The sequence below is a fragment of the Equus przewalskii genome, chromosome 9 (genome assembly GCF_037783145.1).
Source record: "Equus przewalskii isolate Varuska chromosome 9, EquPr2, whole genome shotgun sequence".
Lineage (NCBI taxonomy): Eukaryota > Metazoa > Chordata > Mammalia > Perissodactyla > Equidae > Equus > Equus przewalskii.
In genome coordinates, this window is record NC_091839.1 from 16544338 (window position 1) to 16571180 (window position 26843).

General features: G+C 54.3%; 2 protein-coding genes across 3 annotated transcripts in view; one reads left to right on the plus strand and one right to left on the minus strand.

Annotated features, from left to right (window-relative positions):
• Positions 1-1609: 1609 nt before the first annotated feature.
• Positions 1610-9774, minus strand: AP2S1 (adaptor related protein complex 2 subunit sigma 1). Its single transcript, XM_008544606.2, has 5 exons — positions 9542-9774; positions 6669-6818; positions 2985-3098; positions 2177-2236; positions 1610-1999 (listed from the first exon to the last, which is right to left on the minus strand). The coding sequence occupies exons 1-5, from the start codon at positions 9542-9544 to the stop codon at positions 1898-1900; spliced, it is 429 nt and encodes a 142-aa protein (XP_008542828.1). The 5' UTR covers positions 9545-9774; the 3' UTR covers positions 1610-1897.
• Positions 9775-21684: 11910 nt separating this feature from the next.
• The window catches only part of ARHGAP35 (Rho GTPase activating protein 35), a 111059-nt gene continuing 105900 nt past the window's right edge, over positions 21685-26843 (plus strand). The window contains exon 1 of one of the 2 annotated variants that reach the window (XM_070633056.1): positions 21685-21823. The gene's annotated coding sequence lies outside the window, so the exon portion shown is untranslated. Of the gene's footprint in view, positions 21824-24578; positions 24670-26843 lie in introns of those variants that run through there. The other variant, XM_070633057.1, reaches the window with a different exon arrangement.

Genomic DNA, 26843 nt, shown 5'->3' on the forward strand with positions numbered 1-26843 from the left:
TTTAAGGCTCTGAGTTTGTGGCGATTTGTTACAGCAGTGATCAGAAGCGAACACACTGTTGTAACGATTATGAAGGAATTCACCTCCCCAAGAAAGGGGCCAAGGGGCACACACATGTGGTGACAGATAACAGCTAGACTACTGGGGGTGAGGACGACGCAGTCTACACAGACACTGACACAGAAGAACGCCCACCTGAAATTACACGAGGTTGTAAACCAATATGACTTCGATAGAACAAGAAAGAGGAATTCAGCCCGCCAAGCCTGTTTCCACGTAAAACGATGACCATGACGGCCAGCGCCCACTGTCCACTGCTGGGGACACCTCCCACGGCTCGACAGGGCCCTGCACACAGCAGGCACTTAGCCTACAGAGTGAATGCTGGGGACCAATGCCAGGCACCATCCTGAACTTTGCATGAGTAACTCATCTAATCTCAGCACACGCTGGGGGGGAAAACTATCGTCAGCCCATTTTCCAGATGAAGAAACGGAGGCAATGGGGTCAGCCTGGTGGCACAGTGGTTAATTACACATGTTGCGCTTTGGTGGCCCCAGGGTTCACTAGTTCGGATCCCAGGTGCGGACACGGCACCGCTTGGCAAGCCTTATGCTGTGGCAGGCGTCCCGCATATAAAGTGGAGGAAGACGGGCATGGATGTTAGCTCAGGGCCAGTCTTCCTCAGCAAAAAGAGGAGGATTGGCGGCAGATGTTAGCTCAGGGCTAATCTTCCTCGGGAAAAAAAAAAAAAAAAACGGAGGCAAGAGAGGTTAAGTGACTTACCCAAGGGTCACCCAGTGTGTGTGCAGCTGAGCCGGGAGGCTGAAGCGAGGCCAGGTAACATGCACAAGAGCTGGCAGCCGTGCCACCGTGTCCTCAGCATGCCAAGGGCGCAGGTCACGAGTGCAGCCAGCAGCCATCACTCTCTGCTCTCAGTGGGCACGGGGTGGGGCACGGCCACCCCACAGGGCACTGAAACACGCAGGGCATTTTCCGTTGTCATGATGGCCAGAGGGCCACTGCTGGCATTTGGCAGCTGGAGGCCGACAGCCCGGCCACCCTGGGGCAGTCTCTCACCATGAGGACTTGTCCCACCCCAAGGGCTGCCAAACACGAGGCCGGGCACCTGCATGGCAACCCCCTCAGGCCTGGTGTTAGAAACGAGGACGCTGGAGCCGCCTCTCTGGGCTCAGAACTAGCCCCAAACCAACCTGGCCCGGCCACTGACCAGCTCTGGGACCTCGAGCGAGTCTTTTAACCGTCCCGGGCTCAGTGATCTCACCTGGAAAATGGGGACACTAACAGCACCTTCCTCATCCCCTGGTGAGGATGCACTAAGGTCACATGTCAACGCTTAGAAGGATGCCCAGGACACGCTCGGTGCCATCAGCTGTATTCTGGTTTCAGCAGCGAGTGCTTGGCATCTAAATCTGTCACCCCTTCCAGTGTTGGGGGCCCTCTGTGGGCAGGAGAAGGTGGGAATGCAAATGGGTCCCCCGGCTTGCACAGCACAATGAGGAGGGTTTGTTGACTGACTGACTGACTCACTCACTCACTGATGGCCCATGGCTCCCAGGGAAGACAGGCAAGGACTCCAAGACACAAGGCCAGGCGGGGACCACAGGTTTATTGGGGGCTCCACGTACGCACACTCACGTCATCACATGACAGTGCACGGTTACTCGGCACACACAAGGTGGCCTCCGCCCACAGCTGGGGCCCAGAGGCAGTGGGGCGCAGTCTCCTCCTGTATGGCCCCGCCCCACCCAGGTCCCTCCCTCCTGGGCAGCGGAAGGAGGGGGCTGCTGGGGGGGCCCAGGCCAGGAAGGGGAAGCGAGCAGGCGAGTCTGGGGGGCCGGGCCGGGGAGGCCGGGGCAGGAGGGGCCGGCCGCCCTCACTCCAGCGACTGGAGCATCAGCAACTGCTTCAGCACCTTCGTCTGGCTGGTCTCACGGATCTCGCCCGCCAGGAACATCTCGTCCACGACCGTGTAAACCTGAGCGAGGGGAGACCCCCGGTGAGAGCAGGGCCCGGGGGCTGGTCTGAACCTCAGGAGCTGACGCCCGAGAGCCAGGAAACAGACGTCAGCGGAGGCCTCAGCGCGGCAGAGGGGCCCGGCCCACCCGCCTCCCCGCCGCCGGCCCCCTCGTCCTCGTCCGCACCAGGAGCCCACCTTGTAGAAATTGAACACCAGGTCCAGCTCACAGACGTTGTGGAAATACTCGTTTAAGACCTGGGGGACGGAGACACGGACGGTAAGAATCGGGTGGGGAGAGAGGGACACAGAGACACAAGAGAGGTCAGCAGAAAGGGGGCAAAAGGGCCCAGCCCGGTGGCCCAGCAGTTAAGTGCGCACATTCCGCTTCAGCGGCCCGGGGTTCACCAGTTCGGATCCCGGGTGCAGACATGGCACCGCTTGGCAAGCCATGCTGTGGTAGGCATCCCACATATAAAGTGGAGGAAGATGGGCACGGATGTTAGCTCAGGGCCAGTCTTCCTCAGCAAAAAAAGAGGAGGATTGGCAGCAGATGTTAGCTCAGGGCTAATCTTCCTCAAGAAAAAAAAAAAGAAAGGGGGCAAAAGAGACACCAAGTAGGGGGAGGGAAGGGAGAGACACCCAGGGGTGCAGGGAGAGACAGTGCGGAGGGAGAAAGAGGGATAAAGAGGCCGAGATGGTGAGAAAGACAGTGAGGGAGAGAAACAAGGAAGAGCATCAGACGAGAACAGAGAAAGACGGCAAAGAGACTGACTGAGGCAGAGGGAGGGAGAGAGGCAGACACGCTCGAGCGGAGAGGACAGAGATGCAACGAGACACAGACAGAAAGAAACAGCGAGGAGGGTCGAGGACGACAGAGACCCCGACCCCCGACGCCGAGGGGAGGGCACGGAGGGTCTGTGCGTCCCGAGATAGGACACCGGGGCTGGGTCCCAGGAGTCGAGGGCCGCCTGGGGCCCCAGCCCGCCCGCCGCCCGCCGCGCACCTCCACGAAGTTGTGGATGGCCTCCAGGTAGGCCAGGTTGTTGTCGTTGACGTCCACGCAGATGCAGAAGTAGAGGCCGGCGTAGCGGCGGTAAATGATCTTGAAGTTCCGGAACTGCGGGCAGAGAGGCTGTGAGCACAGGGCGCCCGGCAGACGGGACACAGTGGGGACCCTTCCCTCCTGGGGCTCACAGTCCGGTGGAGCGAGACTCATCCTCAGACTTCCCCAGAGTGGGCAGGGCTGGGCTGCGGGAGCCCAGAGGGGGCGGCTAAGTCAGCCTGGGGTCCGGGAGGGCTTCCTGGAGGAGGGGGCATCTGAACTGAGATCTGGAAGATGAGGAACGGGCTGGAGGGCCCCAGGCGGAGGGAACAGCTGGTGCAAAAGCTCAGAACCGAGAAGGAGGCTAGAGTGTCCCACGGCACCCGTCCCACCTTTCCGGGGCTCCCTGTTGCCTCTGGAGACAAATTCCTCAGCCTGGAACTAATTCATTCAATCATCCCGCAAACATATCTGAGTACCTACTGTGTGCAGGCTCTGTGCTGGGCAACAGTCATCACTGGTGACCAAGATGATCCCAGCCTTGCCCTTAACTGAACTATAACACACATACAAACACCAGCGCAGAAACATACGCACGACCCAGGAATAAATCCGCGTGGGCTGGGGACACAGACGCTGGTTTTACGAGCGCGTGTAAGCAGATAGAGAGATAGGTGCACTCAGATACAGACAGGCACACCGGCTTGCAACACACGACATCTGTGGCCAAAATCTGAAAAATCCCAGCTCTAGGCCTGGGGAGCGTGTGCGTGTGGCGCCACCTGCTGGCAACTGCGAAGGCCAACACTCGTCCTGCATTTTTATTCTTTTTTCCCCAGCTCATCCCGTTTAATTTCTGAACACGCCCGTCCCAGGCCGGATCACGCCAGGGTCACAGTGCAGGGACAGGTCTGTCTCCCCATCGGACTGTGAGCCCCGGGAGGGAGGCGGGGGCTGTCACCCGCGTCCCCAGCGCTGCCCTGCGGAGGGCTGCACACTGAGGAGGTGCCGCGGTAGACTGAACGACGTCCCCCAAGGTGTCCACGGCCTAATCCTTGCCACCTGTGAATCCGGGACCCGACACGCCAAAAGGGACTTGGCAGCTGTGACTAAGTTAAGGATCCGGAGACGGGGAGACGACCCCGGATTACCCGGGTGGGCCCCGTGCAAACACGAGAGTCCTTCCAAGGGAAAGGGGAAGGCAGGAGCGTGGATCAGAGATGTCAAGACGCTCTGCTACCGGCTCTGAAGACGGAGGAAGGGGCCACGAGCCGAGGACTGCAGGCGGCTCCAGAAGCCAAGAAAGGCAAGGAAGTTCTCCCCTGGAGCCTCTGGAAGGAACGCAGCCCTATGGACCTCAAGAACTGTAAGACAAACTTGTGCCGTTTTAAGCCACGAGGCTTCTGGTAACTTGTTCCAGCAGCCACAGGAAACGAACGCAGGTGCTAAGGAACGTGCGTGAGTAAATAAACGAGAGCAAGAGTTCAGATGGCGGGCCTTCAGGCTGGTGACTCATCCCTTTGCTTCCCTGACAATTCTCCTCCTCCGGGAAGCCCTCCTTGACTCCCAGGCTGGGGCAGGTGCCCGCCTCCCACCAGGCTGTTCCATCCCAGCCCCACACTCTCAGGGTTCTCACGGTCTGGGGACAGGTCTGTGGCCCTCACCGGGCTGTCTCAGTCCCCACTGTGAACTGAGCACAGGGCTGGCCCCTGAGGCACACAGGGGCTGGTTGCTAAATAAACACACGAACGGACACGTGGGCCTGGATCCAGAGGAACCTAAGGCCTGAGGGTCAGGCCCTCTTGTGACACTCCGACCAGCTGGCCTTTCTGACTTCTCCTGTCTGTTCGGGCCTCCTTGACTCCCCCCGGCCCCTCAGACATGGTCACTCTCTGTGCTGTGCTGGCAGCAGGAGGCCCCACCAGAGAGGCATCCCCGATGTCCCTCTTCTCTCCTCTTGTCCCTTCCTGGACCTGCTCGCTCGGCCCCTGCCCCACCGCCACACCACACTGCTCTTGGCAAGGCCACCAGCGACACCTGTGGCCGCCTCCAGGGGCCAGTCCTGCCCTCCTCCTGGGAACACTTTCCCCGTGGCCGCTGGGATGCCCACATCTCCTGGTTTCCTCCACCGCCTGCTCTCCGCCCTCCGGGTGCGGCCCCTCTTCTCTTCTCTGCTCTTCCCCCGTCCGTGCTCACTCCCCTGGCTTCCGTTACCCTCGAGGGGCAGCACCTTCCATATGGCCATCTCCTGCCCAGCCCTCTCCCTGAACTCTGACTTGTCACTCCCTCACTCCTGCTCCTGACCCTCCGCCTGCTCTTCCTGAGGGCCGCCCCACCTTAGAAAATGACAGTGTCATCCTAGCAGTGGCTCCGCTTTCTCTCATTCCACGCCCAACCCTCGGCCCTGCCGTTGGCTAAACTTCCAGAACGCTCTTTGCCTCCCCGACTGCTTCCGGGTCAGCTCCAGGTATCAGCATCTCACCGGGGCCACAGCGGTGCCCTCCCGAGCGGTCCCCCGCTTCTGCTCTTGTCCTCTACTAAGGCATCCCTAAGTTGGCCCACGTCCCTCCTCTGCTCAGAACTCCCCCCGCCTCACTCGGAGCGGGAACCCGCGGCCCACCAGGCCCTGCACATCTGCTCGTTATCTCTGACCTCATCTCCTCCCACCCTCCTCCCTGGCTTACTCCACCTCAGACACGCTGGCCTTCTTGCTATTCCAGAAATATTCTAGAACGTTCCCGCCTCAGGGCCTTTGCACTTGCTGGGCCCCCAGGCTTGGAATGTTCCTCTCTCAGATAGCATCTCCTGTGACTCCTGCAGCCCCTTCAGGTCTTGGCTCAAATGTCACCTTTTCAATGAAGACTTCCTGAGCAAGCCACTGGAAGCCGCATGCCACCCCCGGTGGACACGCTCCAGCACCTCCACCACCACCACTCCTGCTGCTTCCTCCCTGGTACCTGCACCCCCTCACACACTATGTCTTCACTATCGGCTCTCCGAGGACAGGGACTCGGGTCTGCTATGCTCCCTGCTGTCCCCAGCGCCTTGAACAGCGGCCCTGGGTAAATATTTGTTGAATTCTACAGGACAGTCCACCTGGCCTCCTGAACAGACTAAGGCCGTGGGGATTAAAGGAGGAGCCTTCTTAATTAAAAGACAGCAAACGAGAGCCGGCCCGGTGGCGCAGGGGTTAAGTTCGCACGTTCCGCTTTGGCGGCCCAGGGTTTGCCGGTTCGGCTCCCGGGTGTGGACATGGCACCACTTGGCAAGCCATGCTGTGGCAGGCGTCCCATGTATAAAGTGGAGGAAGATGGGCACGGATGTTAGCTCAGGGCCAGTCTTCCTCAGCAAAAAGAGGAGGATTGGCAGTAGTTAGCTCAGGGCTCATCTTCCTCAAAATTAATCCTGATGAGATCTGGGTTAGGGGGGCGTATGAGTCTTTAATATGAGTCTTTAATCTACTTCTCTCTCATCATACTCCTTGGTAGGTTTGAAAATTTTCACAATGAAAAGCACCCAAAAAGGAAGGAAGAGAGCAAGCTGGGAAGGAGGGAGGGTCTGCGGGGTCAGGCAGGCGGCTGGGAGGGAGGGGTCAAAAGGAAGCGAGGGAGGGAGGGAGGCACGGGGTGGGGGCGGGGCTGTCACCTCCACAAAGTTGGTGTGCTTGGCGTCTCGCACGGTGACCACGGCATGCACCTCCTCGATCAGCTTCTGTTTCTCATCGTCATCAAACTGCATGTACCACTTGGCCAGGCGTGTCTTGCCCGCCCGGTTCTGGATGAGGATGAAGCGGATCTGGGGGCAGGAGGAGGAGGAAGTGAGAGAGGCGGGGAGGCAGGCCTGGCAGCCCTCCGGCCCCGGCCCCACCCACGGCCACCAGGGAGATAAGTCCCTGCTGCCTGCCCCGGAGGGTCTTGCGACAACCAGTCTTTCTGCCTCTAGAGATCTGCCTATTCTGGAGGTTTCCTATAAACAGAATCACACCGTACATGGCCTTCTGTGTCTGGCTTCTTTCACTCAGCGTGTTTTCAAGGTTCGACCGTGTTGTAGCCTGGATCAGAACTTCATTCCTTTTCATGGCTGAATGATATTCCACAGCACGGACGTGCCTCACGTGGCTGATCCATGCATCAGCTGATGGACGTGGGGATTAGTCCCACTTTTTAGCGATTAGGAAGAATGGTGCTATGAACATGGGTGTGCCAGTTTTGACGTGGACGTATGTTTTCGTCTCTCTTGGGTACACACCTAGGAGTGGAAGTGCCAGGTCCTAGGGGGACACCACGGCTAACATTTTCGGGGACTCCTAAGCTGTTTTCCAGAGCACCTGCCACTTCTTAGGTGACAATGCTTGGCACCTCAGTTTATCCACCTAGAAAATAAGGCCACGTAAGGATGTGATGAGGAGTAAACAATATATGAGGAGTACCCGGAACAGAGCCCGGCTCAGACCATGCGCTCTGTGTCAGCTATGTAACCCCCGGTGACGGCCAGGAAATATGTTTGATGATTCTGAAATGCCAGGTCAACTGCCACAGGGCTACTATGGAAATTTTGAAGAGTTAATGCCTAAAGTACTTAGCACCGTGCTTATTACATACTGAGCACTTCATCAAGTTAGCTATTGTATGACTGAGAGGCATTTGACCAAGTGGCTAAGAACGTAGACTCTAGAGTCTGAATGAATTCTGGCACTGCTGGCTGTGTGTCCATGGGGAAGTCACTTAACCTCTCTGGACCTCAGTTTGCCCTTCTGTATACTGGACATCATAAGAATACCTCTCTCAGAAGACTGCTGCACAGGTCAATAAACACAAGGGGTGTCGCACAGTGACCAGCACGTACTGGTGTTGTATAAGCATTAGTTCCTAGAGGAATCATAACATCACCATTTGACTGGGAGAAAACCAGGGCCCAGGGTCACCCAGCTAGGAAGCCTGCCTTTGGGCCCAGTTCTGCCTGAGACAGGCATGATTGTGCCCGTTTTAGAGATCAAGAAACTGAGGCTCCGAAAAAAGAAGTCTCACAACCAGGAGGCAGAGCTGGGGGGGTCCCAAAGCTTTGCCCGGGACCCCCTTATGCTGACTTGTGGCGGCCTCCACCCTTCCAGGGGAGTCCCCTCTCTTTCCTAAGCGTCATTCCCCACACACTCCATCCCCCTCCCCCAACCAGTCAGGCCGGATGGGAACAGGATATTACACTCTCCTTCTAAGAACCCCTTCTGCTGAGCCAGGGAAAAGCACTTCCTAGCAGGGCAGGGGTCCTGGGCGGGAGGGGAAAGGGGGTGGGTGGGGAACCCACACGGGGCAGCCACGGCCTGGGGGCTGAGCCAGAGCCGTGTGCCGTATAGGAAGGAGAGCAAGCAGCAAGCCTACAGAGCTGAGGGAGAACGCCACCTCTTACTCCCAAATTCCCTCATCCACCTCTTCCCGTTTCCCCTCCCAGGAGTCCACCTTGAGAAGTCCCTTCTCTCCTGGATCCTCTCTCCTCCGATGTCCCCTGTGGATGCCCCCCTTCCTTCCCTGTCTCCAAGCCCCCTCCCCTGGAGATGTTCCCTTTTGATCTCCACTTTCTCCATTTCAATCCACTCTCTCAGGCCTCCCTAGGCCTTTTATGGAGGGACATCCCTTCTCTGACTCCAGGGCCTCCTCCCCTGTTCCACAAGTTACCTCTCGCCTCCAAGGACCCCGTTCCTTGAGGAGACTCCTCCTCTGTTCTGACACCCATCCCCATTCTCTTTTCCCAGCTCCCCGCCCAAAGAATCCTTCCTTATGGTCCAAAGCCCCACCCCGGAGGAGGGGGGCCAGATCCAAGTCCTCGCCCCCATCGCTCAGACTTCCAGGCCGCCTCCCTACCCGCCAAGACCCCTCCTCTTGGAAAGGCGTCTTCCACTGCTCCCCATTCATTCCTAGCGCCCACGCCCTCCCTCCAAGCCTTCTCCCCTTTGCAGGACTTTCCCCGACTCTAAAGCCCCGGTCCCCACAGCTGCCTCCTGCCCGCCTCCAGCGCCCAGTCTCTTCCCCTCGAGATCCTCTCTCATCAGCAGTATCCCGCTCGTTTCAACGCCTTCTCTCCGCCAGCCATGCCAGCTCCCTGCCTCTAGAGACCCCTTCTGTCCCTTCCCAGTGTCTCCCATTCTTCTCCAGCTATCCTGCCGCACCCCCAGGGAGCCCTCCTCTCGGGACGACCCCTCCCCACCTCCCAGATCAGCCCCGAGAGCTGCCTCCCTGTTTCAACCCCCCGTCGTCTCCAGTGTCTCCCTCCTGCACAGCCCGCTCCCCTTGGCACCTGGTCCCCAATGCTCCCTGGCCCCGAGACCCCCGGTGCACTCCGGCGCCCACAGTCCCCGCCCGGTTCCCCCCTCCCCGGCCTTGGATCGGCCCCAATCCCGAGAGCCCGCGCCCGGCCCAGACCATCGCACCGCGGCTGGGGGGGCTTGTCAGTACGCGACCGAGTCTCGGGGACCAGCACGTGGGCCCACCCTCCTCCCGTCCCCAGCGTGGGCGCGCCCCCGTTACCATGGCGACCCCCGTCCGGACCCCAGCGGCCCGGGTCCCGCGGCTCCTGGGCGACTCCGGCTCTGGCAGCAGAGGGGGGGACCCAGGGCTAGAGTAGACTTCCGGTAGAAGAACCGGCCCCTCCCTCTCGCACACAGCCTGCTGGGAATTGTAGTCCCAAGAATGAATTCCCTCGTCGGGGCAGTAAACGAGGCGGGGAGAGGGCGGGTCCCGCTTCCCAACATGCTGCGCGACTGTCTTTTTGCCATTAAGGTTCAGACTCCAAATGCATGCTGGGAGCCTCGAGTGAATGTCTTTTCGGAGGACTGCAATTCCCGAAATGCTTGACAGCCAGTACGGCGGAAGTTGCATTCTGGGAAATGTAGTTCTGGTAACTCTCCCTCCACTTACCCGCCAAAGCGAGAAAGGCGTGCTGGGAATAGTAGATTTACGAACTGTAGAAATGATCACTGAAAGTATAGTCTTGGAATAGTAGATTTAAATAAGAAACTGGCTTAGGGAGCTGGAAATTTAACTGTCTTACCGTGATCACCCAGTGCGTTTAAAATACACTGAGTGTGGGAGACACTGGTTTAAGATGAATTTGAGAGTCAGAATTGTGTGCACATTCTCCGTCTTGCATTTCCTAACTGTGACTTTGGACCGGCAACTTCACCCCCTTTTTTTTTGAGAAAGATTGGCCCTGAGCTAACATCTCTTGCCAACCTTCCTCTTTTTGTTTTTTCTCCCCAAAGCCCCAGTACATAGTTGTGTATCCTAGTTGTAAGTCCTTCTCGTTCTTCTATGTAGGATGCTGCCGTAGCATGGCTTGACGAGGGCGTGTGTAAGTCTGTCCCCAGGATCCTACCTGGTGAACCCTGGATCACTGAAGAGGAGCGCATGAACTTAACCACTCCACCATGGGGCCAGCCCCAACTTCACCTCCTTTTTTTTTTTTTCTTGGTAAAGATTTTATTTTTTTCCCTTTTTAATCCCCAAAGCCCCCCCGGTACGCAGTTGTATATTCTTTGTTGTGGGTCCTTCTAGTTGTGGCATGTGGGACGCCGCCTCAGCCTGGTTTGATCAACAGTGCCATGTCTGAGCCCAGGATTCGAACCAACGAAACCCTGGGCTGCCTTCAGCGGAGCGCGTGAACTTAACCACTCGGCCACGGGGCCAGCCCATCAACTTCACCTCTTAACTCAATTTCTTCATCTGTAAAATAGGGGCGATCAAGGGGTCACCCCAGTAGGGTTGCTCAAATGCAAGAAGTCTTTCCCGCCTCCCCTTATTCATCCTTTGGCTGGTCTCCCCTCTTCCTTTATCTTAAACACCACCTCCACAGACCCATATAGAGGACCCTACACACAAAGGTCCCCCTCTCCTGCCTCCAGAATTCTCTAGATCCACAATGTTTTATTTTTTATAGTCTTTATTACAACTTCTAATGATTTTCTTTGGGGATGTGTGTGTGTGCACGCATTATCTAGATCCCCCATTAGGTGGTAAGCTGATGATGGTAGACCCTGTCTATTAACTATCTACATCGCCTAGAACACGGTGGCATGTAGTAAGCACTCAATAAAGGTATTACTACATTTATTAAAGTAAAGGGGAGACTTGCCCTAATAAAAACAAAGCACATCATAGAACAATGTTAATTAAAAGTGTAGTAATGGCAGAAAAACTAATACATAGCTATGGAATAATTGTAAAGGCAAAAAGAGGTCAGAGCTCATTTCTGTCTTACACACCGCTCTATCTCCAACAGGACTGGGACCAGGATCAGGAAAGCAAGGTGCCCAGAGTACAAAATTTAAAAAGGCGGTCACCGTTAGGTGCTGAGCCAGCCCTTGCATGAGCCTGACAGTGAGCCCCTCTTTAAATCTGTTCCCTGGGCAGCTCACTTGTCCCACCTTAGTCCCAGCCCTGCTCTCCAGGGCTCAGCTTCATGCCTGGCACAAGGCTGGTATTCAAGAGACATCTGCTGAATGAATGAATGAATGAATAAATGAACAGGCAGCAAGAAAACAGACACTGTCCCCACCCTGACAGCATTCATGGTCTAGCAGGGGAAATACATTTAGATGACACTACACAGATAAATTAAAAACGACTTAGAGGGCCAGCCCCATGGCTGAGTGGTTAAGTTTGCGCGCTTGCTCCACTTCGGCGGCCCGGGGTTCATGGATTTGGATCCCAGGCGTGGACCTACACACTGCTCACCAAGCCATGCTGAGGCGGCGTCCCACATAGAAGAACTAGAATGACCTACAACCAGGATATACAACTATGTATGGCTTTGGGGAGAAAAATGAAAAAAAAAAAGAGGAAGATTGGCAACAGATGCTAGCTCCGGGCCAATCTTCCTCACCAAAAAAAAAAAAAAAAAGACAGCAAACAACACTAAACATTTCTTATCACTCATAGTTTCCATGGATCAGGAAGGAAGCAGCCCTGCTGGGTGGTTCTGGCTTGGAGTCTCTCCTGAGGGCGAAGTTGGATGTCAGCTGGGGGTGCAGTCACCTGAGGGCTTGACTGGGGCTGAGGGATCTGCGGGGCTCCGGGAGGCTCACTCACAGGGTCGGCTGAAGAACGCTCGCTGTCAGGAGGCCTCTGTTCCTCAGCAACTGATGGGTGGACCTCTGCACAAGCACATGTGTGTCCTCGTGTGGCAGCTGTTTTCCCCTAGACTGAATGATCCCAGCAAGGGCAAGGCGGAAGCTGCAATGTCTTTTATGATCTTGCCTCGGAAGTCAAGCCCTGTCATTTCCACAATATCCCATTGGTACACAGATCCACCGTACCCTAGGTAGGAGGGGACCTGAATCCCAGGTGGGAATCATCGAGGTCCATCTTGGGGGCTGGCCACCACAATTACCTGTGGCGGAAGAGTTAGGGACAGCTCCCCAGCGGGCGTGGCATTTGAGCTGAGATCAGAAGGACAAGAGGAAATTAAGCAAGCAATGATTAATATGGGCGGGGAGGATAGAGTGCCCAAGCCGGAAACAGACTTTGTCTCTGCTCTCAGAAATCTCACGACCTGCATGGTTTAGAGTCTGAGATGACATCCCGCAGGTACAGACAGAAAGGACCAGTCCTAGCACATCCACTTCAGTATGGACTCTGGAAAGATGCTCTCCCTTGCAATGTCCTTACAGCGTGCTCGCCATAGGGAAAAATCAGAAAGAGACAAACTATGCTTGGACGGGGGGACAGTCAATCGGTCCATATGCAGTCACATAGCAAAATATTATGCAGTAGTTAAGATGAACGGGAGAGATCTCTCTGTATTGACCTGGAGCGGCCCTAAGATGTGATGGAGAAATAAAGGAAGCCACAGAGTGGTACCCACACCTTGTATCATTTGACTTTTTTTATTATCTCTCCAACGTTTTACATAGAAGATTTTCATATCTGCTAAAAAGTAGTAATAGCAGTACAATGACCTCCGATACATTATTCATTCATCTAATATATGTTATATATGAGATGAACTAATTGCCGACACCACATTTACTCTTTACATATTTATTTGAACCATTTTTAAGTTGGTTGCAGACATTGGGCCACTTATCCCAAAAGGCTTTGTGACGCTTCGGTGTGGTCCTCTTAAGAATAAGGGACAGGGCCTGGCCCCGTGGCCAAGTGGTTAAGTTTGCACGCTCCGCCTCGGCGGCCCAGGGTTTTGCAGATTCAAATCCTGGACGCGGATATGGCACCACTCGTCAGGCCACACTGAGGCAGCATCCCACATGCCACAAGTAGGAGGACCCACAACTAAAATCTGCAACTATGTACTGGGGGGATTTAGGAAGAAAAAGCAGAAAAAATAAAAAAGATTGGCAACAGTTGTTAGCTCAGGTGCCAATCTTTAAAAAAAAAACCAAAAAAGAACAAGGACATCTCTGGGCCGGCAGGTGGCGTAGTGGTTAAGTTTGCATGCTCTGCTTTGGTGGCCTGGCGTTCACATGTTTGGATGGACCTACACACCGTGCATCAAGCCATGCTGTGGTGGCATCCCACATACTAAGTAGAGGAAGGTCGACACAGATGTTAGCTCAGGGCCAATCTTCCTCACCAAAAAAAAAAAAAAGAAAGAAAGAAAAAGAAAGAACAAGGACATCTTCCCCATAACCACAATCTAATGATCACATTCAGCAGATTTAACATTAAAACTACACTGTTATCTAATATAGGTCCATATTAAAAATAACTCTGATCTTCCCAAGAATATTCGTCATAGATTTTTTTTCTGTTCCAGAATCCAATCCAGGATCATAGGTTGCATTTAGTTGTCATGTTCCTTTCATTTCCTTTCTTCTGGAATGGTCCCCTGGCCTGGTCAGTATTTCAAGACATTGGCATTTTTGAACAATCTACATCAATTATTTTGCAAAATGTCCCTTAATTTGGGTTTGTGTGATGTTTTCTCATGAGCAGATCCAGGTTGAAGTTTTAGGGGCAGGAATGTCTCAGAAGGGATTCTGTGTCCTTCTCGGAGCATCCCACCTGGGGCATGTGATGTGGTTTGTCTCCGCCTTGCTGATGTTAAGTCTGACCAGTTGGCTAAGGTAATCTCTGCCACAGTTTTCTTTTTAAAAGTTATATGACTTGTATGATACCAAAAGTGTAGGCAACAAAAGAAAAAATAAATTGAACTCCATCACAATTTAAAATTTGTGCATGGGGCCAGCCCGGTGGCACAGTGGTTAAGTGCACACGTTCCGCTTTGGCGGCCAAGGGTTCGCCAGTTCGGATCCTGGGTGCGGACATGGCACAGCTTGGCAAGCCATGCTGTGGCAGCTGTCCCACATAGAAAGTAGAGGAAGATGGGCACGGATGTTAGCTCAGAGCCAGTCTTCCTCAGCAAAAAGAAGAAGATTGGCAGCAGATGTTAGCTCAGGGCTCATCTTCCTCAAAAAAAAAAAAAAATTTGTGCATCAAAGGACGCTATCAAGAAACCACCCTTGGCCGAGTGGTTGAGTTCACGTGCTCCACTTCGGCGGCCCAGGGTTTCGCCAGTTCAGATCCTGGGTGAGGACATGGCACCACTCATCAGGCCATGCTGAGGCGGCGTCCCACATCCCACAGCTAGAAGGATCCACAACTAAAAATACACAACTGTGTACCGGGGAGCTTTGGGGAGAAAAAGGAAAAATAAAATCTTTAAAAAAAAAAACCCCAACCAAACCAAAAAAACAAACAGGAAATAACAAGTCTTGACAAGGATATGGAGAAATGCGAACCCTCGTACATTGTGGGTAGGAATATAAAATGGTGTAGCCATTTGTGGAAAATAATTTGGTGGTTCCTCAAAAAAGTTAAACATAGAATTACCATATGATCTAGCAATTTTTTTTCTTCCTGAGGAAGAGTCACCCTAAGCTAACATCTGATGTGGGCTCAGAGACTCAAAGAGTCAAAAGAAAGATTTCTTTTTTGTGTTTTTTTAAAGATTTTATTTTTTTTCCTTTTTCTCCCCAAAGCCCCCCAGTACATAGTTGTATATTCTTCATTGTGGGTCCTTCTGGTTGTGGCATGTGGGATGCCGCCTCAGCGTGGCCTAATGAGCAGTGCCATGTCCGTGCCCAGGATTCGAACCAACGAAACCCTGGGCCACCTGCAGTGGAGCGCATGAACTTAACCACTCGGCCACGGGGCCAGCCCCAAAAGAAAGATTTCTTGGACCCTCAAGGTCTGGCAGTAGTGCTCCTTTATTCAGAGAATAGCACAGGGACCCGTGGGCAGTGAAGAGCTGCAATGTGTTGAGGGTCAGGGCTAAATTTATAAGGCGCGGGTATGTGACTTATTTTTACCAAACAAAGGAAAGAGGATGTAAAAGTCATTAAAATGGTATCAGTGCAGGTGGGGTCTGGTTATTGGGTGGTCGTATAATGTTAGCTATGAATTGGGTCATATAGATCAGCGTGTAGGCCAGGACGCCTTGGGCTTCCCTCCCTGGGACAGCCCTGATCCATGTCACATCACTGCCAATCTTCTTCTTCTTTGTACGTGAGCCACCACCACAGCATGGCCACTGACAGAGGAATGGCGTAGGTCCGAGCCTGGGAACCAAACCCAGGCTGCTGAAGCAGAGGATGCCGAATTTAACTACTAGGCCACCAGGGCTGGCCCTAATCTGGCTATTTTATTTCTAGGTATATATCCCCAAAGAATTAAAAACAGGGACTCAAACAGATACTTGTACGCCAACGTTCACGGCAGCATTATTCACAATAGGCAAAAATCCAGATGTCCATCAACAAATGAATGGATAAACAGAAGGTAGTATATACACACAAGAGAATATTATTCAGCCTGAAAGAGGAAGGCAGTTCTGACCCATGCTACAACGTGGATGAACCTTGAAAACGTTAGACTAAGTGAAAGAAGCCAGACACAAAAGGATAAATATCGTATGATTCCATTTATATGAGGTGCCTAGAATAGGCAATTTTTGGGGGGGGGAAGATTAGCCCTGAGCTAACCTCTGCTGCCAATCCTCCCCTTTTTGTTGAGGAAGACTGGCCCTGAGCTAACATCCGTGCCCATCTTCCTCTACTTTATATGTGGGACGCCTGCCACAGCACGGCACCAAGTGGTGCCATGTCCACACCGGGATCCGAACAAGGGAACCCCGGGCCGCTGAAGCAGAATGTGCGCACTTAACCTCTGCGCAGGCAATTTATAAAGACAGGAAGTAGAAGAGAGGTTACCAGGGGCTGGGGTGTGGGAGGGAGGCAGAATGAGGAGGTATCGTATAATGAATACAGACTTTCTGTTTGGAATAATGAAAAAGTTCTAAAAATGGATAGAGCTGATGGCTGCACAACACTATGAATGTACTTAATGCCACTGAATTGTACACCTAAAAGTGCTTAAAATGGTAAATTTTGTGTTACTTATATTTTACCACAATAAAAAATGTTACACGATTTATGTTAAAAAAAAACTTCACAACTCAGTAGTAAATATCACCAACATAACGCTTGCCATGTTCTAGGCATTTTTCTAAGCAATTCATGTATTGAAACCTTAAAACAACTCTGTGAGGTAGGTACTAATATTATCAGTCCCATTTTGTAGATGAGGAAATGGAGGTACAGAGAAGTTGAGTAACTTGCCCAAGGTCACACAGCTTGTAAATGGTGGAGCTGAGATGCTAGTCCAGGCATTCTGTCTCCAGAGTCAATGCCTCTAGACACTATATGCTGCATTCACGTACATGTATAGAGAGGTCTGGCGGAAAACATGTTTCTGGAGAGGCAAGTGGGATGGCTTTGTGTTGTCCAAGGAGACTGCCTCTTCTCTGGAGTATTTTAAATTTTTTCAAGGACAAGAAATTCATGTATTATTGTGTAATCAAAAATAAAAGTAGGGGCCGGCCTGGTGGCACAGTGGTTAAGTGCGCATGTTCCACTTCGGTGGCCCAGGGTTCCCCGGTTCAGATCCTGGGTGCGGACATGGCACCACTTGGCAAGCCATGCTGTGGCAGGTGTCCCACATATAAAGTAGAGGAAGATGGGCACAGATGTTAGCTCAGGGCCAGGCTTCCTCAGCAAAATGAGGAGGATTGGCAGCAGATGTTAGCTCAGGGCTAATCTTCCTCAAAAAAGAAAAAATAAAAAACCCAACAATGGGATACCACTACCCAGACATTAGAATAGCCAAAATTAAAAGGACAGACAATATCAAGTGTTTGGGAAAAGGTGGAGCAGCTGAAATCCTTAAGAAGGTGATTGAAAATTGGTACATCCATTGTGGGAAACTGGTTGGGGAAGGTGAACACGACCACACCCAGGAATTTTACTCTTAGGTACACACCTACCAGAAAGAAGTACATGTTTCCCAAAAGACATGTCCTAACTTGTTCATAGCAGCACTATTCGTAATATCTAAAAAGTGGCAACTACCTTGATGCTCACTACCAGCAGAATGGATAAATACATCGTGGTTCATTCACACCGTGGAATACTAGACAGCCCTGAGAATGAAGGATCTACTTCTACACACAGTAATGTGGATGAATCTACCAATGTTGATCAAAAGAAGCCAGTTACCCGCTGGCCTGGTGGTGCAGTGGTGTAAGTTAGAATGTTCCACTTCAGTGGCATGGGGTTCATCACTTTGGATCCTGGGTGCGAATGTGGCACTGCTTGGCAAGCCATGCTGTGGCAGGTATCCCACATATACAGTAGAGGAAGATGGGCATGGATGTTAGCTCAGGGCCAATCTTCCTCAGCAAAAAAAAAAAAAAAAAAAAAAGAGGAGGATTGGCAGCAGATCTTAGCTCAGGGCTAATTTTCCTCAAAAAAAGAAAAGAAAAGAAAAGAGAAGAAGTCACTTACCATATTCCATTTATATAAAGCATAAAAACAGGGAAAAGCAATCCACAGTCATAGAAGTCAAGATAGAGGTTCTCCTTGTGGGGGGAGGGGAGTGACTGGAAGGGGACATGGCAGGGTGTGCTTCTGAAACATAGGTCATATTCTGTTTCTTAATCTGGATGCTGGTTACAAGGATGTGTTCTCTTTGTGAATATTCATCCAGCTGTATGTTTGTGATTTGTGAACTTCTTGGTATGCATGTTATATTTCCTTTTTTTTTTTTTTTGCTGAGGAAGATTCGCCTTGAGCCAACATCCACGCCAATCGTCCTCTATTTTTTAGTATATGGGCCGCCAGAGCAGCATGGCCGCTAACAGAGAGAGGTAGGTCTGCGCCCGGAACCGATCCCTGGCCCCCGGAAGGGAAGCGAGCTGAACTTAACCACCAGGCCACTGGGGCTGGCCCTCTATTTCCATTTTTCAAGTTTATAGAAGTTGAGAGGGTCCTCACCCACCCTTCTATCAGATGTTTAGTGCGTGCCCACTGCGTGTCAAGCCCTGGCCCGGCGCCGGGATCGTGCAGTGAATCCGAGCATCTCCGCCTCCCGGTCCTTTCTTGTGATTGGCTGCCCTTCCAGCCAATGGCGGAAGAGTTCACTGCTCTCTGACATCCCCGGCTGCACCAGCGAGCCACAGCTTCCTCTGTTCGGTTTGTTGGGGGCGCTGTGAGCTCGCCGACTCTTTGGTCAAGCGCAGCCCTGGTCCCCACCCTCTGATTCTTTCTGACACTGAGGAATGGAGAGAGAATATGCCGCACCACCTCCACCCTCTTTGCAAAAACTCTTCTGTGGATTTTTCTGCTTGTGTATCTCTCTAATGCGGGCCCCGCCTTGTACCTACCCCGGCCCTCCGGTTGATGTGACCTCCAGTGCCGGCCATCTGGGCCCCTAGGGCGATGCTTGAGAAATCTTGACAGCGGCCCAGGCCGGCAGTCGGCACTTCTCTAAGTCAGCTAATTGTTTACTCGGTTGTTTATTTATCCTGGAGTGGAGGCTGGCCGGGTGCGCGGGGGCGGCTGCCCCCAGGGAAGCCTGCTTCCTGTGGTTGGCTTGCTCAGCGATCATCCGCCCTCTTGCGCACTGGAAAGAATTGCAGAGCTGGGGAGGCGCTCCTTGGTAGTTCTGTTCCTGCATCTAGGGAAACTCTACCTGAGCCCCTGCTTTGTGTCTGGACCTATGCTGGGGACATCAATGATGACTAAGACAGCTCCAGCCCTGCTCTCACAGGTCTCACAGTCCGGTGGGAGAGAAAGACCTATGTCACTAGATAGGGACCACCCAGAGGGGGCTTGGATGGAGACCCAGAGGGGCTGTGGGAGCCTAAAGGGGATGCCTGATGCAGCCTGGCAGGGGCCTTCTGGAAGAGAGGATATTTGAGCTAGCATCTGAAAAGGGGGTAGGAGTTAGCCATTGGACAAGGACTGTGTCTTTTTGGCTACCATGCCCCAGTGCCAGCCATCGCTCCCGTGCTTAACATTGGATTTATTCATTTATCCATTAACAAGTATTTATCGTGGGCCACTTGCCAAACCAAGGAACTAGTCGGAGAGAGTCTCTGCCTTCAAAGGGCTCACCCATAAAATGATGATACCGATACAGAACTTCAACCCCAATGGAATGCTGTGAAAAAGTGCTAGGTGTGCGGTTATCTGACCCCAGCTGTCTGGGTTTGAATGTCAAAGCTGCCACTTACTAGCTGTGTAACCTCTCTGTGCCTTAGTTTACTGGAATAATGACTATAACCTTCTTATAAAGTGTTGTGAGGGTTGAGGTAATATGTTTAAAGTGCTTTAGAATGTTGTCTGGCATAAGGTGCCCACTTTTATCAAAGAATGAGGGGTCAGGCCAAATGTGGGAGGCCACGTTGAGGAAGTGACTTCGAGCTAGACTTGAAGGATAAGGCGGAGTTGACAGGCTCCAAAAGAGGGGAAGGGGCCATCTAGGTCCAGAGTAAAACCAGTCTTCTCTCTCCTCCAGGTGCTGCCAGGTCAGAAACTTTCCAAGATTGGAAGGACCTAGAACACTGCATTGGAGTTATTAACGTATATTAATTTGAGGTAGGGGAATCGAGTGTCCCCTCCCCCTAGTCTTTCCAGTGTTCCCTCAAATGACCTCAAAATAGCTTACAAACCAGGGGTTGCAGTGGCAGCGTAGAGAAAATCTAGCCCACAGTGCTTAAAACAACTTAAAAAAAAAAAGTCACGAACAACTGAAAATAAAATTTCATGTATTGAAAGTGATAAATTTTTTAAAAAGTCAGTGGAAACGACCCTGATCAGTAATCAGAAAAGCTTTATTTACTGGGATGTTTTAAAACTTGAGCGCATGTAATTTTATTTCTCAACGCATAACGCAAGGCACGATTTTCAGCACTTTACAAATATAATTCATTTAATTCTCACAGCAACCCTATGAGGGAGGTAAGATTATCATTCCATTTTATAGATGAAAAGACTGAGAAAAGAAACACAGAACGCAATAGGAAGCACAGCCTTTCTTCATGCATTCCATAAATATTGACTCGGCGCCCAGAATGTTCATCTTCCACGATCCGTACTTCCGGAGGGGTCCCAGAGGAACCCCTCCTCAGATCAGAGGAACTCAAGGGTTACAGCGTCGCCCCCTCCCATCACTACTATTTCCGCTCCAGGCATCACAACTGACATTTGATTTGCAGTCATTTCTACACGGCTGACTCGGAGGCCAGGGCTGCGCGCAGGGCCGGGCCCTGGCCCCTCTCCCGGGGATCAGAAGGTCGCCGACTGAAGAGCAAGTTGCATTACCGCGCGCGTTGCCCGCAGATTTCCTTCACGGTCAGGGAAAGAGCACGCGCTCCCCGGCCCCGCCCCTTCTTCCGGGACGACGAAATGAGACGCTGGGATTGGGCTGCGGCGGGCCACGCCTCCTCACGTCCCCCAATCAGCTCCTCCGCTGGGTGCGCTACCTCCTCCTCAGCCCCACCCCACCGCCCCACGTTACGTCGCCCCCTCTGTCCTCCTCCGTTATCCCGGGGGCTGCGGCTCGCGCGGCAAAACCACCTCCCCTCGCCTCCCATTGGCTGGTCAGGTCCCGCGCGAGCGGGATCGCGTCCTTCGCCCCCGCCCCCAAAGCCCGGCCATGCCTCTCCCTCCCGCTTTCTGCAAGAACCAGCGCGACGGTGGGGCGGGGGGCATTGGCTGCTTCTGGGGCGCGCAAGGGTGCGCGCGCCTCCCGCGGGCCACTCCCTCCGCCTCCCGCCAGGGGCTGCGGCGGCTGGCAGCCCTTCCAGCGCACGCGCACTCGCCCCCCGCACTCCCTCTGCCGGGTCGCGGGTCTCCTCGCGCCGCAGCCACCGCATTAGCGGCATTTTCTTGGGGCGCACGCGCACTGCGTCCTCGGCGCCCATTCTCAGCCCTAGGCCGCGGCGGCGGCGGCGGCAAGGAGCCCCTGGGGCGCGCACGCGCTCTCGCTTCTCCCCTGCCCCGCGCCGGTCATCCCCTTGCGGCGCGCGCCCAGGGGCCGTTATCCCCCTGCAACGGTCCTCGCGCCACGCACGCGCAGTAGCGAGGGGCGCGCTCGCGGGAGCGGCGGCCGCAGGAAGGAGGCGCCGCCGCCGCCGCCGCCATTGCGAAGGAGGGAGGGAGGGAGGGAGCAAGCGAGGCTGGTCCGCCCTCCCCCTGGTTCCCGCCCCTCCCCCCTTCCCCTCCCCGCCCCCCGCCCCGAGGGAGAGCCGCGGCGCGGCGGGAGGAGGAGGTGGAGGAGGCGGAGGAGGGAGCCCGCGAGGGAGGGTCCGCCCGGCCCCCCGCCGCCGCCGCCGCCGCCGCCGCCTCCGCCGCCTCAGCCGCCGCTGGACGAGGAGCAGCAGAACATGGCGCCGGGGCCGCCGGGGCCGCTGCCGGGATCCCGGAGGCCGGCGCCGCGCTGAGCGCCCGGCTGGTGAGTGCGCGAGCCCGCGGGCCCCGGCGGCGAGGCCGGGCGCCGCCCCGCTGCGGGGTCCAGGGGGAGGCGGGGACGGCGGGGCCCGGAGCCCGCGAACAATGGAGGAGCCGGAGGGGGAGGGGCGCGAGCGGCCCCCAGCCCCCCGGGCCCCGGCCGCCCCGCCGCCTCGCGCTGCGGCCCGGCCCGCCCTCGGGCCCTGCCCCGGCCCGCTGGCCCCGCCGCTGCCCCGCGCCGACCCGTGCGGATCTCGGGGTCTGCCTTCGCCCCCCCCAGATCGGCCTCTCTCCTCCCAGTTCTGCGCCCCCCCACCCCACCCCAGGCAGCTCCGTGATGCCCCTCGCCCCTCCTGGACTCTGCAGTGATCCCGGACCCACCTCCTCGGGGACCCTTCTGCATCCCTGCGTTCTGTACCCCCACTTTGGGATTCGTGACCCTTTGCCGCGTCTCCGATTCCGCTCTCCCCACCCTTCGGGGCTGTCCCCTTCTTTGACCCATCTGCTGTGACCCCTCCTCTCGCACCCCCAGGAGCTGTCCCCTTAGGAACTGCGGTTGGTTCCCCCTCTTTGGAGATCCATCTGAGACCCTGTTGGCCTTGGCGCTGCTGCCCCCAGGTCTTCTCTTTGGACCTAATTTCATCTCCCTCTTGGACCCTCGGGCCCGCTCACGGAACCTGCTGCCCCTCCCGGGATGCCCCCCGGCGCTCTGCCCCTTCAGTGCCTCACTTCTGTCCCCTTCCCCACTCTGGGACTCGGATGCATCGCGCCTGCCTCCTGCCCTTCTCAGCCCTGGCTCCCGTTTGCCATTCACACCCTTTCCTTTCTTCCAGACCTTTCTGCCCCTTGCCCACACTCGGATCTTGCTGTGCCCCCTACCCTGCTTGCTTTCCTTCTCTGCCTTCCACGAAGCAGCCTCCTCCCCCTTCTGCGACCCTGCAGCTCTCCTCCGGCCCTTCGCTTGCCTGCCTCCTCTCCCTCACCCCCCCTCTCCGCAGCCCCAGTGCTGCTGTGCAGGCCCCCGCTCTGCCCCTGGGTTCTTTCGCTTTCCTCTCTCCCCTTCTCCTCATTGGCACTCTCGAGCTCGTCCATTCATTTACTCCCCCTTTCTTTGACTCCCCTTCCCTTCTCTGCTGAAGACTTGCTTCCCGCCTCCTCTTTGCTCCCAAGTCCTCTCCTCTCCATTTTGACCCTCCTCAGACTTGCCCTTTACTTAACTCAACCTTTGGTAAGTTTCCTCTGACCCGGCCCCCCTCCCTCCCCATTCTGCATCTCACAGGCCTCCCCAGATCCTTTTTGCACCTGCTCTCTCATTTGTTCACTTCTGCCCCTTCCTCTTTATTTCGTGTTTTCCTCCCAGCTCTGCCCCTTTCGGAGCTGTCCACTTGCCCACCTATTTTTGTGACCCACTTTCGCTTGCCTACCGCCGGCCTCTGCTGGAGTGGGCCTCTTGAACCCTGGTCCTCTTGTACTTGCCTCCCACCTCTGTTGCCTTTCAGTTTTTGCTGTTCCACCTGGCCTTCTCTCCCCCCACCATTTTGATTCAGCTCTCAACCTCCACCCTCTGCTTGCTCGTATTCGTCCTTCCTTCTTTGCCATCCCTGTTCCCTCCTTTTTGAGTTCTCCTTCCTTCGATTCTGCCCAGTATTAGAAACGTCTTCTCAAACATTCCTTCCTATCACTATCCGCCCCCCCCCCCCCCCCCCCAGTTCTTGGGTAGATTCTCCCTCCCTTTTGATTCCCCTCTCGCAGTTCTCTCTTTGATGGACTTGTTTCCTCCTGCACCTTTTCTTCCCCCTTGTGCCCTGCCAGGCTCCTTCTCTTCCCCTTGAGTTCCTGTCAGGCTTGCTTCTCCCAGCTCCGCAGCCTGGACCCTCCATTCCCCCGGAGGGCTTCCCCCCTCCAGGCAGGCCCCTCTCTGGGCTCCATCCCTCGGCTTTGGAGGGGAAGGGGCTGGCTTGGGCCCGGGGTTCTCTGGGCTCTGATGTAGACTGCAGATTGCTCCAGTGCCCTGACCCTCAGGGTTTTATCCCCAGGGATCCTGGGAGATCCGGAGAAATTGTGGGGGGGGGATGGGTTGCTGCTCTCTGGAGCCTGGGAGTGTCTCCCCCTTTCCCCCCACTTCTACCAAGGTTAGTGGGGCGCGGGGGCTAGATCTCTTTCCGTTGCCCCATATTCTTCCTCGCTCCATTTTGCGCCCCAGCCCCTTCAGCTCCCTGGGCTCTGCAGCTTTGTGTCCTTCGGAAAAGGAGAGTGCAGCTGCTCACAGGTCTTTCTTCTCCTTCTCACTTTCCCTCCCGCCTCTGAGCCATTGTCAAGAGGCAGTTGTACCCTCTCCCCCCTCCACCTCCAGGACAGCACCCCTTGGGAGCACTTAGGAGTGTGCTTTTCTGGATTTTTCGAGCTGACAAGTCGTATTTTTGTTTTACCCCTGGCTGAGGAAATGCCAGCTCTCAAGTTCCCCTCAGTCCCATCGGGAGCTTGTGGCCACGCTTGGTATTTACTGCTCTGGGGCCGCAGGAGCTGCCGTCTTGCCCTCCCTAAGGGCCTCTGGTGTGCAGGGTGACCTCTGGGGAGGGTGGGGCGGGTGGGCTTCTTTCTCGTTCACCTCTGCCCCGGGGAGGCTCCGCGTTCCTGGTCTTCAGCACAGTGAGGGCCTGGGTTTGCAAAGCTCTGCAGTTGTTTGTTGAAAGAGAGAGTGCCAAGTGTCACTCGGGTTTCTGCCCTCTGGTGTTGCAGGCGCTCCCAGCCGGCAGATCCGTGCTGGATGGGGGGACTCACTGGTGTTCAGGAAGTCTCCGAGGGAGCCCTGCCGCGCCCCAAGTCTTCTGAGCCACCTGATTTGGCAGAGTGAGAAAGGGCGCCAGGAACTGGCGGACAGGATTGGGGCTTGGGGCTTATTGCTGGGACGTGTGCCTCAGCCCCTTTCCTTGGGCTGTTTTCTTCCACGCCCTTAGGTCGGGCTCCAGGTTTGGAGATTTATGCCGGGGAAGAGGTGCTTTTTACAGAAACGCCGGCCATCCGTCTTCCTTCCTTAACTTGGGAGAGAACCTTTTGCATGTTCTCGGTTTATTTATTTTATTTCTTAAGTAAATCAAAAGCCTGATTTCTTTTCCCCTGCGGCACTTGCGTATTAAAACGGCCGTCCAGCTGTGAAGGAGCGTTTACTGGAAGGACTTTATTTCCTAACTGAGCTCTGATCAGACTTTGTTTACTTCAGCACTTATTTAGAAATACTTCTCTGTGAACATATTTGAGAAAAAACATTCCTTGTCATCTACAGAGTTGGCCCGTTGACTCATCCAATATTAGGGCGTTTGGTATAGGAGACCGGGGCGGGAGGCGGGGTTCGGTAGTGGGTCTATATGGTGCCTTTATCTTCTAACTTCTCAGTTTTCCGACAGGCAGAGTCTGGTCATTCTAATTATCTGTGGCATGTGTCTTTGCCATTATTGACTTAAAGAATTTTAGTTCATTTCTGTTGGTGTCTCTTCATTTCTGAATTTTGACCTTGTGAATCATGATTAATTCTCTGAATTTATTTTAGAGTTTATGCTCCCCATGTCGGTATAAATAGCGTTTTGTTTTTTATTCTTAATGTGGAAGTGACAGCTAATTAAGAATAAAAACAACTGTGTGTGCAGGACAGCTTCAGTTTGTGTTCCAGAGCTGTAACGTCGCTGGCAGCCCAGAAAGTTTCTGCATGCCCACAGCCCGAGTTTACATAATAGGAAGAGAGGAGACGAAGAACAAAGAGCTGATTTTTCTTCCTAAACTGGTAACTGATGTTCCAGAGACTGTCAGATTTCTCCGCTGGTCGCAGAGGCTGCCTCCCCACTGTCGCGTTTGCTTCCATCGCGGCATTGGGTGCTACAGAGATCTGAGGTGGTAGCCTTGGCCTTCTGGAACAGTTGGTGTGCCAGTTGGGGGTGGGGTGTGGAGCGGGAGATGGCGGTGGACGAGTGTTTGCCCCTAGTAACACGTCTTGAAGGGCTCTCCCTGCCTGTGGAATCTTTGTAATACTGGCCTGCTCAAAGCTCCTCTCCCTTTTTTTTTTTAACCTTTCGTTTTGGCTCTGCCCTTCCTCCCTTACCCATCTCCCCTTTTTTGTTGGAGGCCAGAGCATGTGTGTAGGACAATACAGAATCAGAAAATAGTCATTCCTTTTGATAGAGGACACATGGAAGAAGTTGTCCCCTGTGCAGACCCGTGGGCCTGGTGGTGGCTTCTGGCAGAGGACAGTCTGGGAGGAGTGAGGGTTGCACAGAGGCTGCTGTAGACTGCCGCCTCATAGGCATTTCATCCGTCCGTATGTGGTGGGGAGACACGTCAGAGCGCCACAGTTGGAGACTGAAAAGGGAGAGTGGTTGTCTGTCTCTGTGGTCTGGTCGGCCTCCCCATCTTGGGTGTGCTGTGGTGTTCTGAGAGGTGTTAGCCCTCTTGTGGGGCCTTCCTGTGATCTCCTGTGACTGTTGTCATTCACCACCTGGCAGCCTAAACGCTGTGTTCATTTACCTGGTCAGTGTGACAGTTTATTGATCATCTGGTCTAGTTGTTTAAAATTTTTCTTTCACACCTTGTGAGATAGATAAACTCAGAGGTTCTCTGCTTGAGGAGGGAAGGTGACCAGCAGAAATCCCTTGGGTTTGCAACAACCCAGTTTGAAGATCATGCCTAGTCTAGGCTCCTCATCTACAGATGGGGAAATGGAAGGCTTGCAAGGGGCATGGTGACAGGCTTCCTGTCCTAGCTGAAAGAGTACTGGAGACCTTGGCTAGGCCTTGACCTAACTAGTTGGAGCCTTGGAGAAACCTCTTCACCTCTCTGGACTTCACATTCCTAGTCTGAAGTCCAGGATGCCATCCAGCTCGGACTGCAGATTCTTGTCGCGGACCACATACCAGGGGACTGGGACTGGCTTAGCTAGCGCGCCCGCCTCAAGTCCTGTAACCCAGAGTGCTGGGCGGGGGCCCTTCCCTGGGGATGTGGTCAGATGAATTGGATTACCTTCGATGTATACTTTT

Excerpts from the sequence above, each read along its gene's own strand:
- AP2S1 (XM_008544606.2), bottom strand. Across the intron at positions 2,237-2,984 it reads CCATCCACAACTTCGTGGAG|GTCTTAAACGAGTATTTCCA; the intron begins GTGCGCGGCGGG and ends TCCGTCCCCCAG. Across the intron at positions 2,000-2,176 it reads TGGTGTTCAATTTCTACAAG|GTTTACACGGTCGTGGACGA; the intron begins GTGGGCTCCTGG and ends CCCCTCGCTCAG.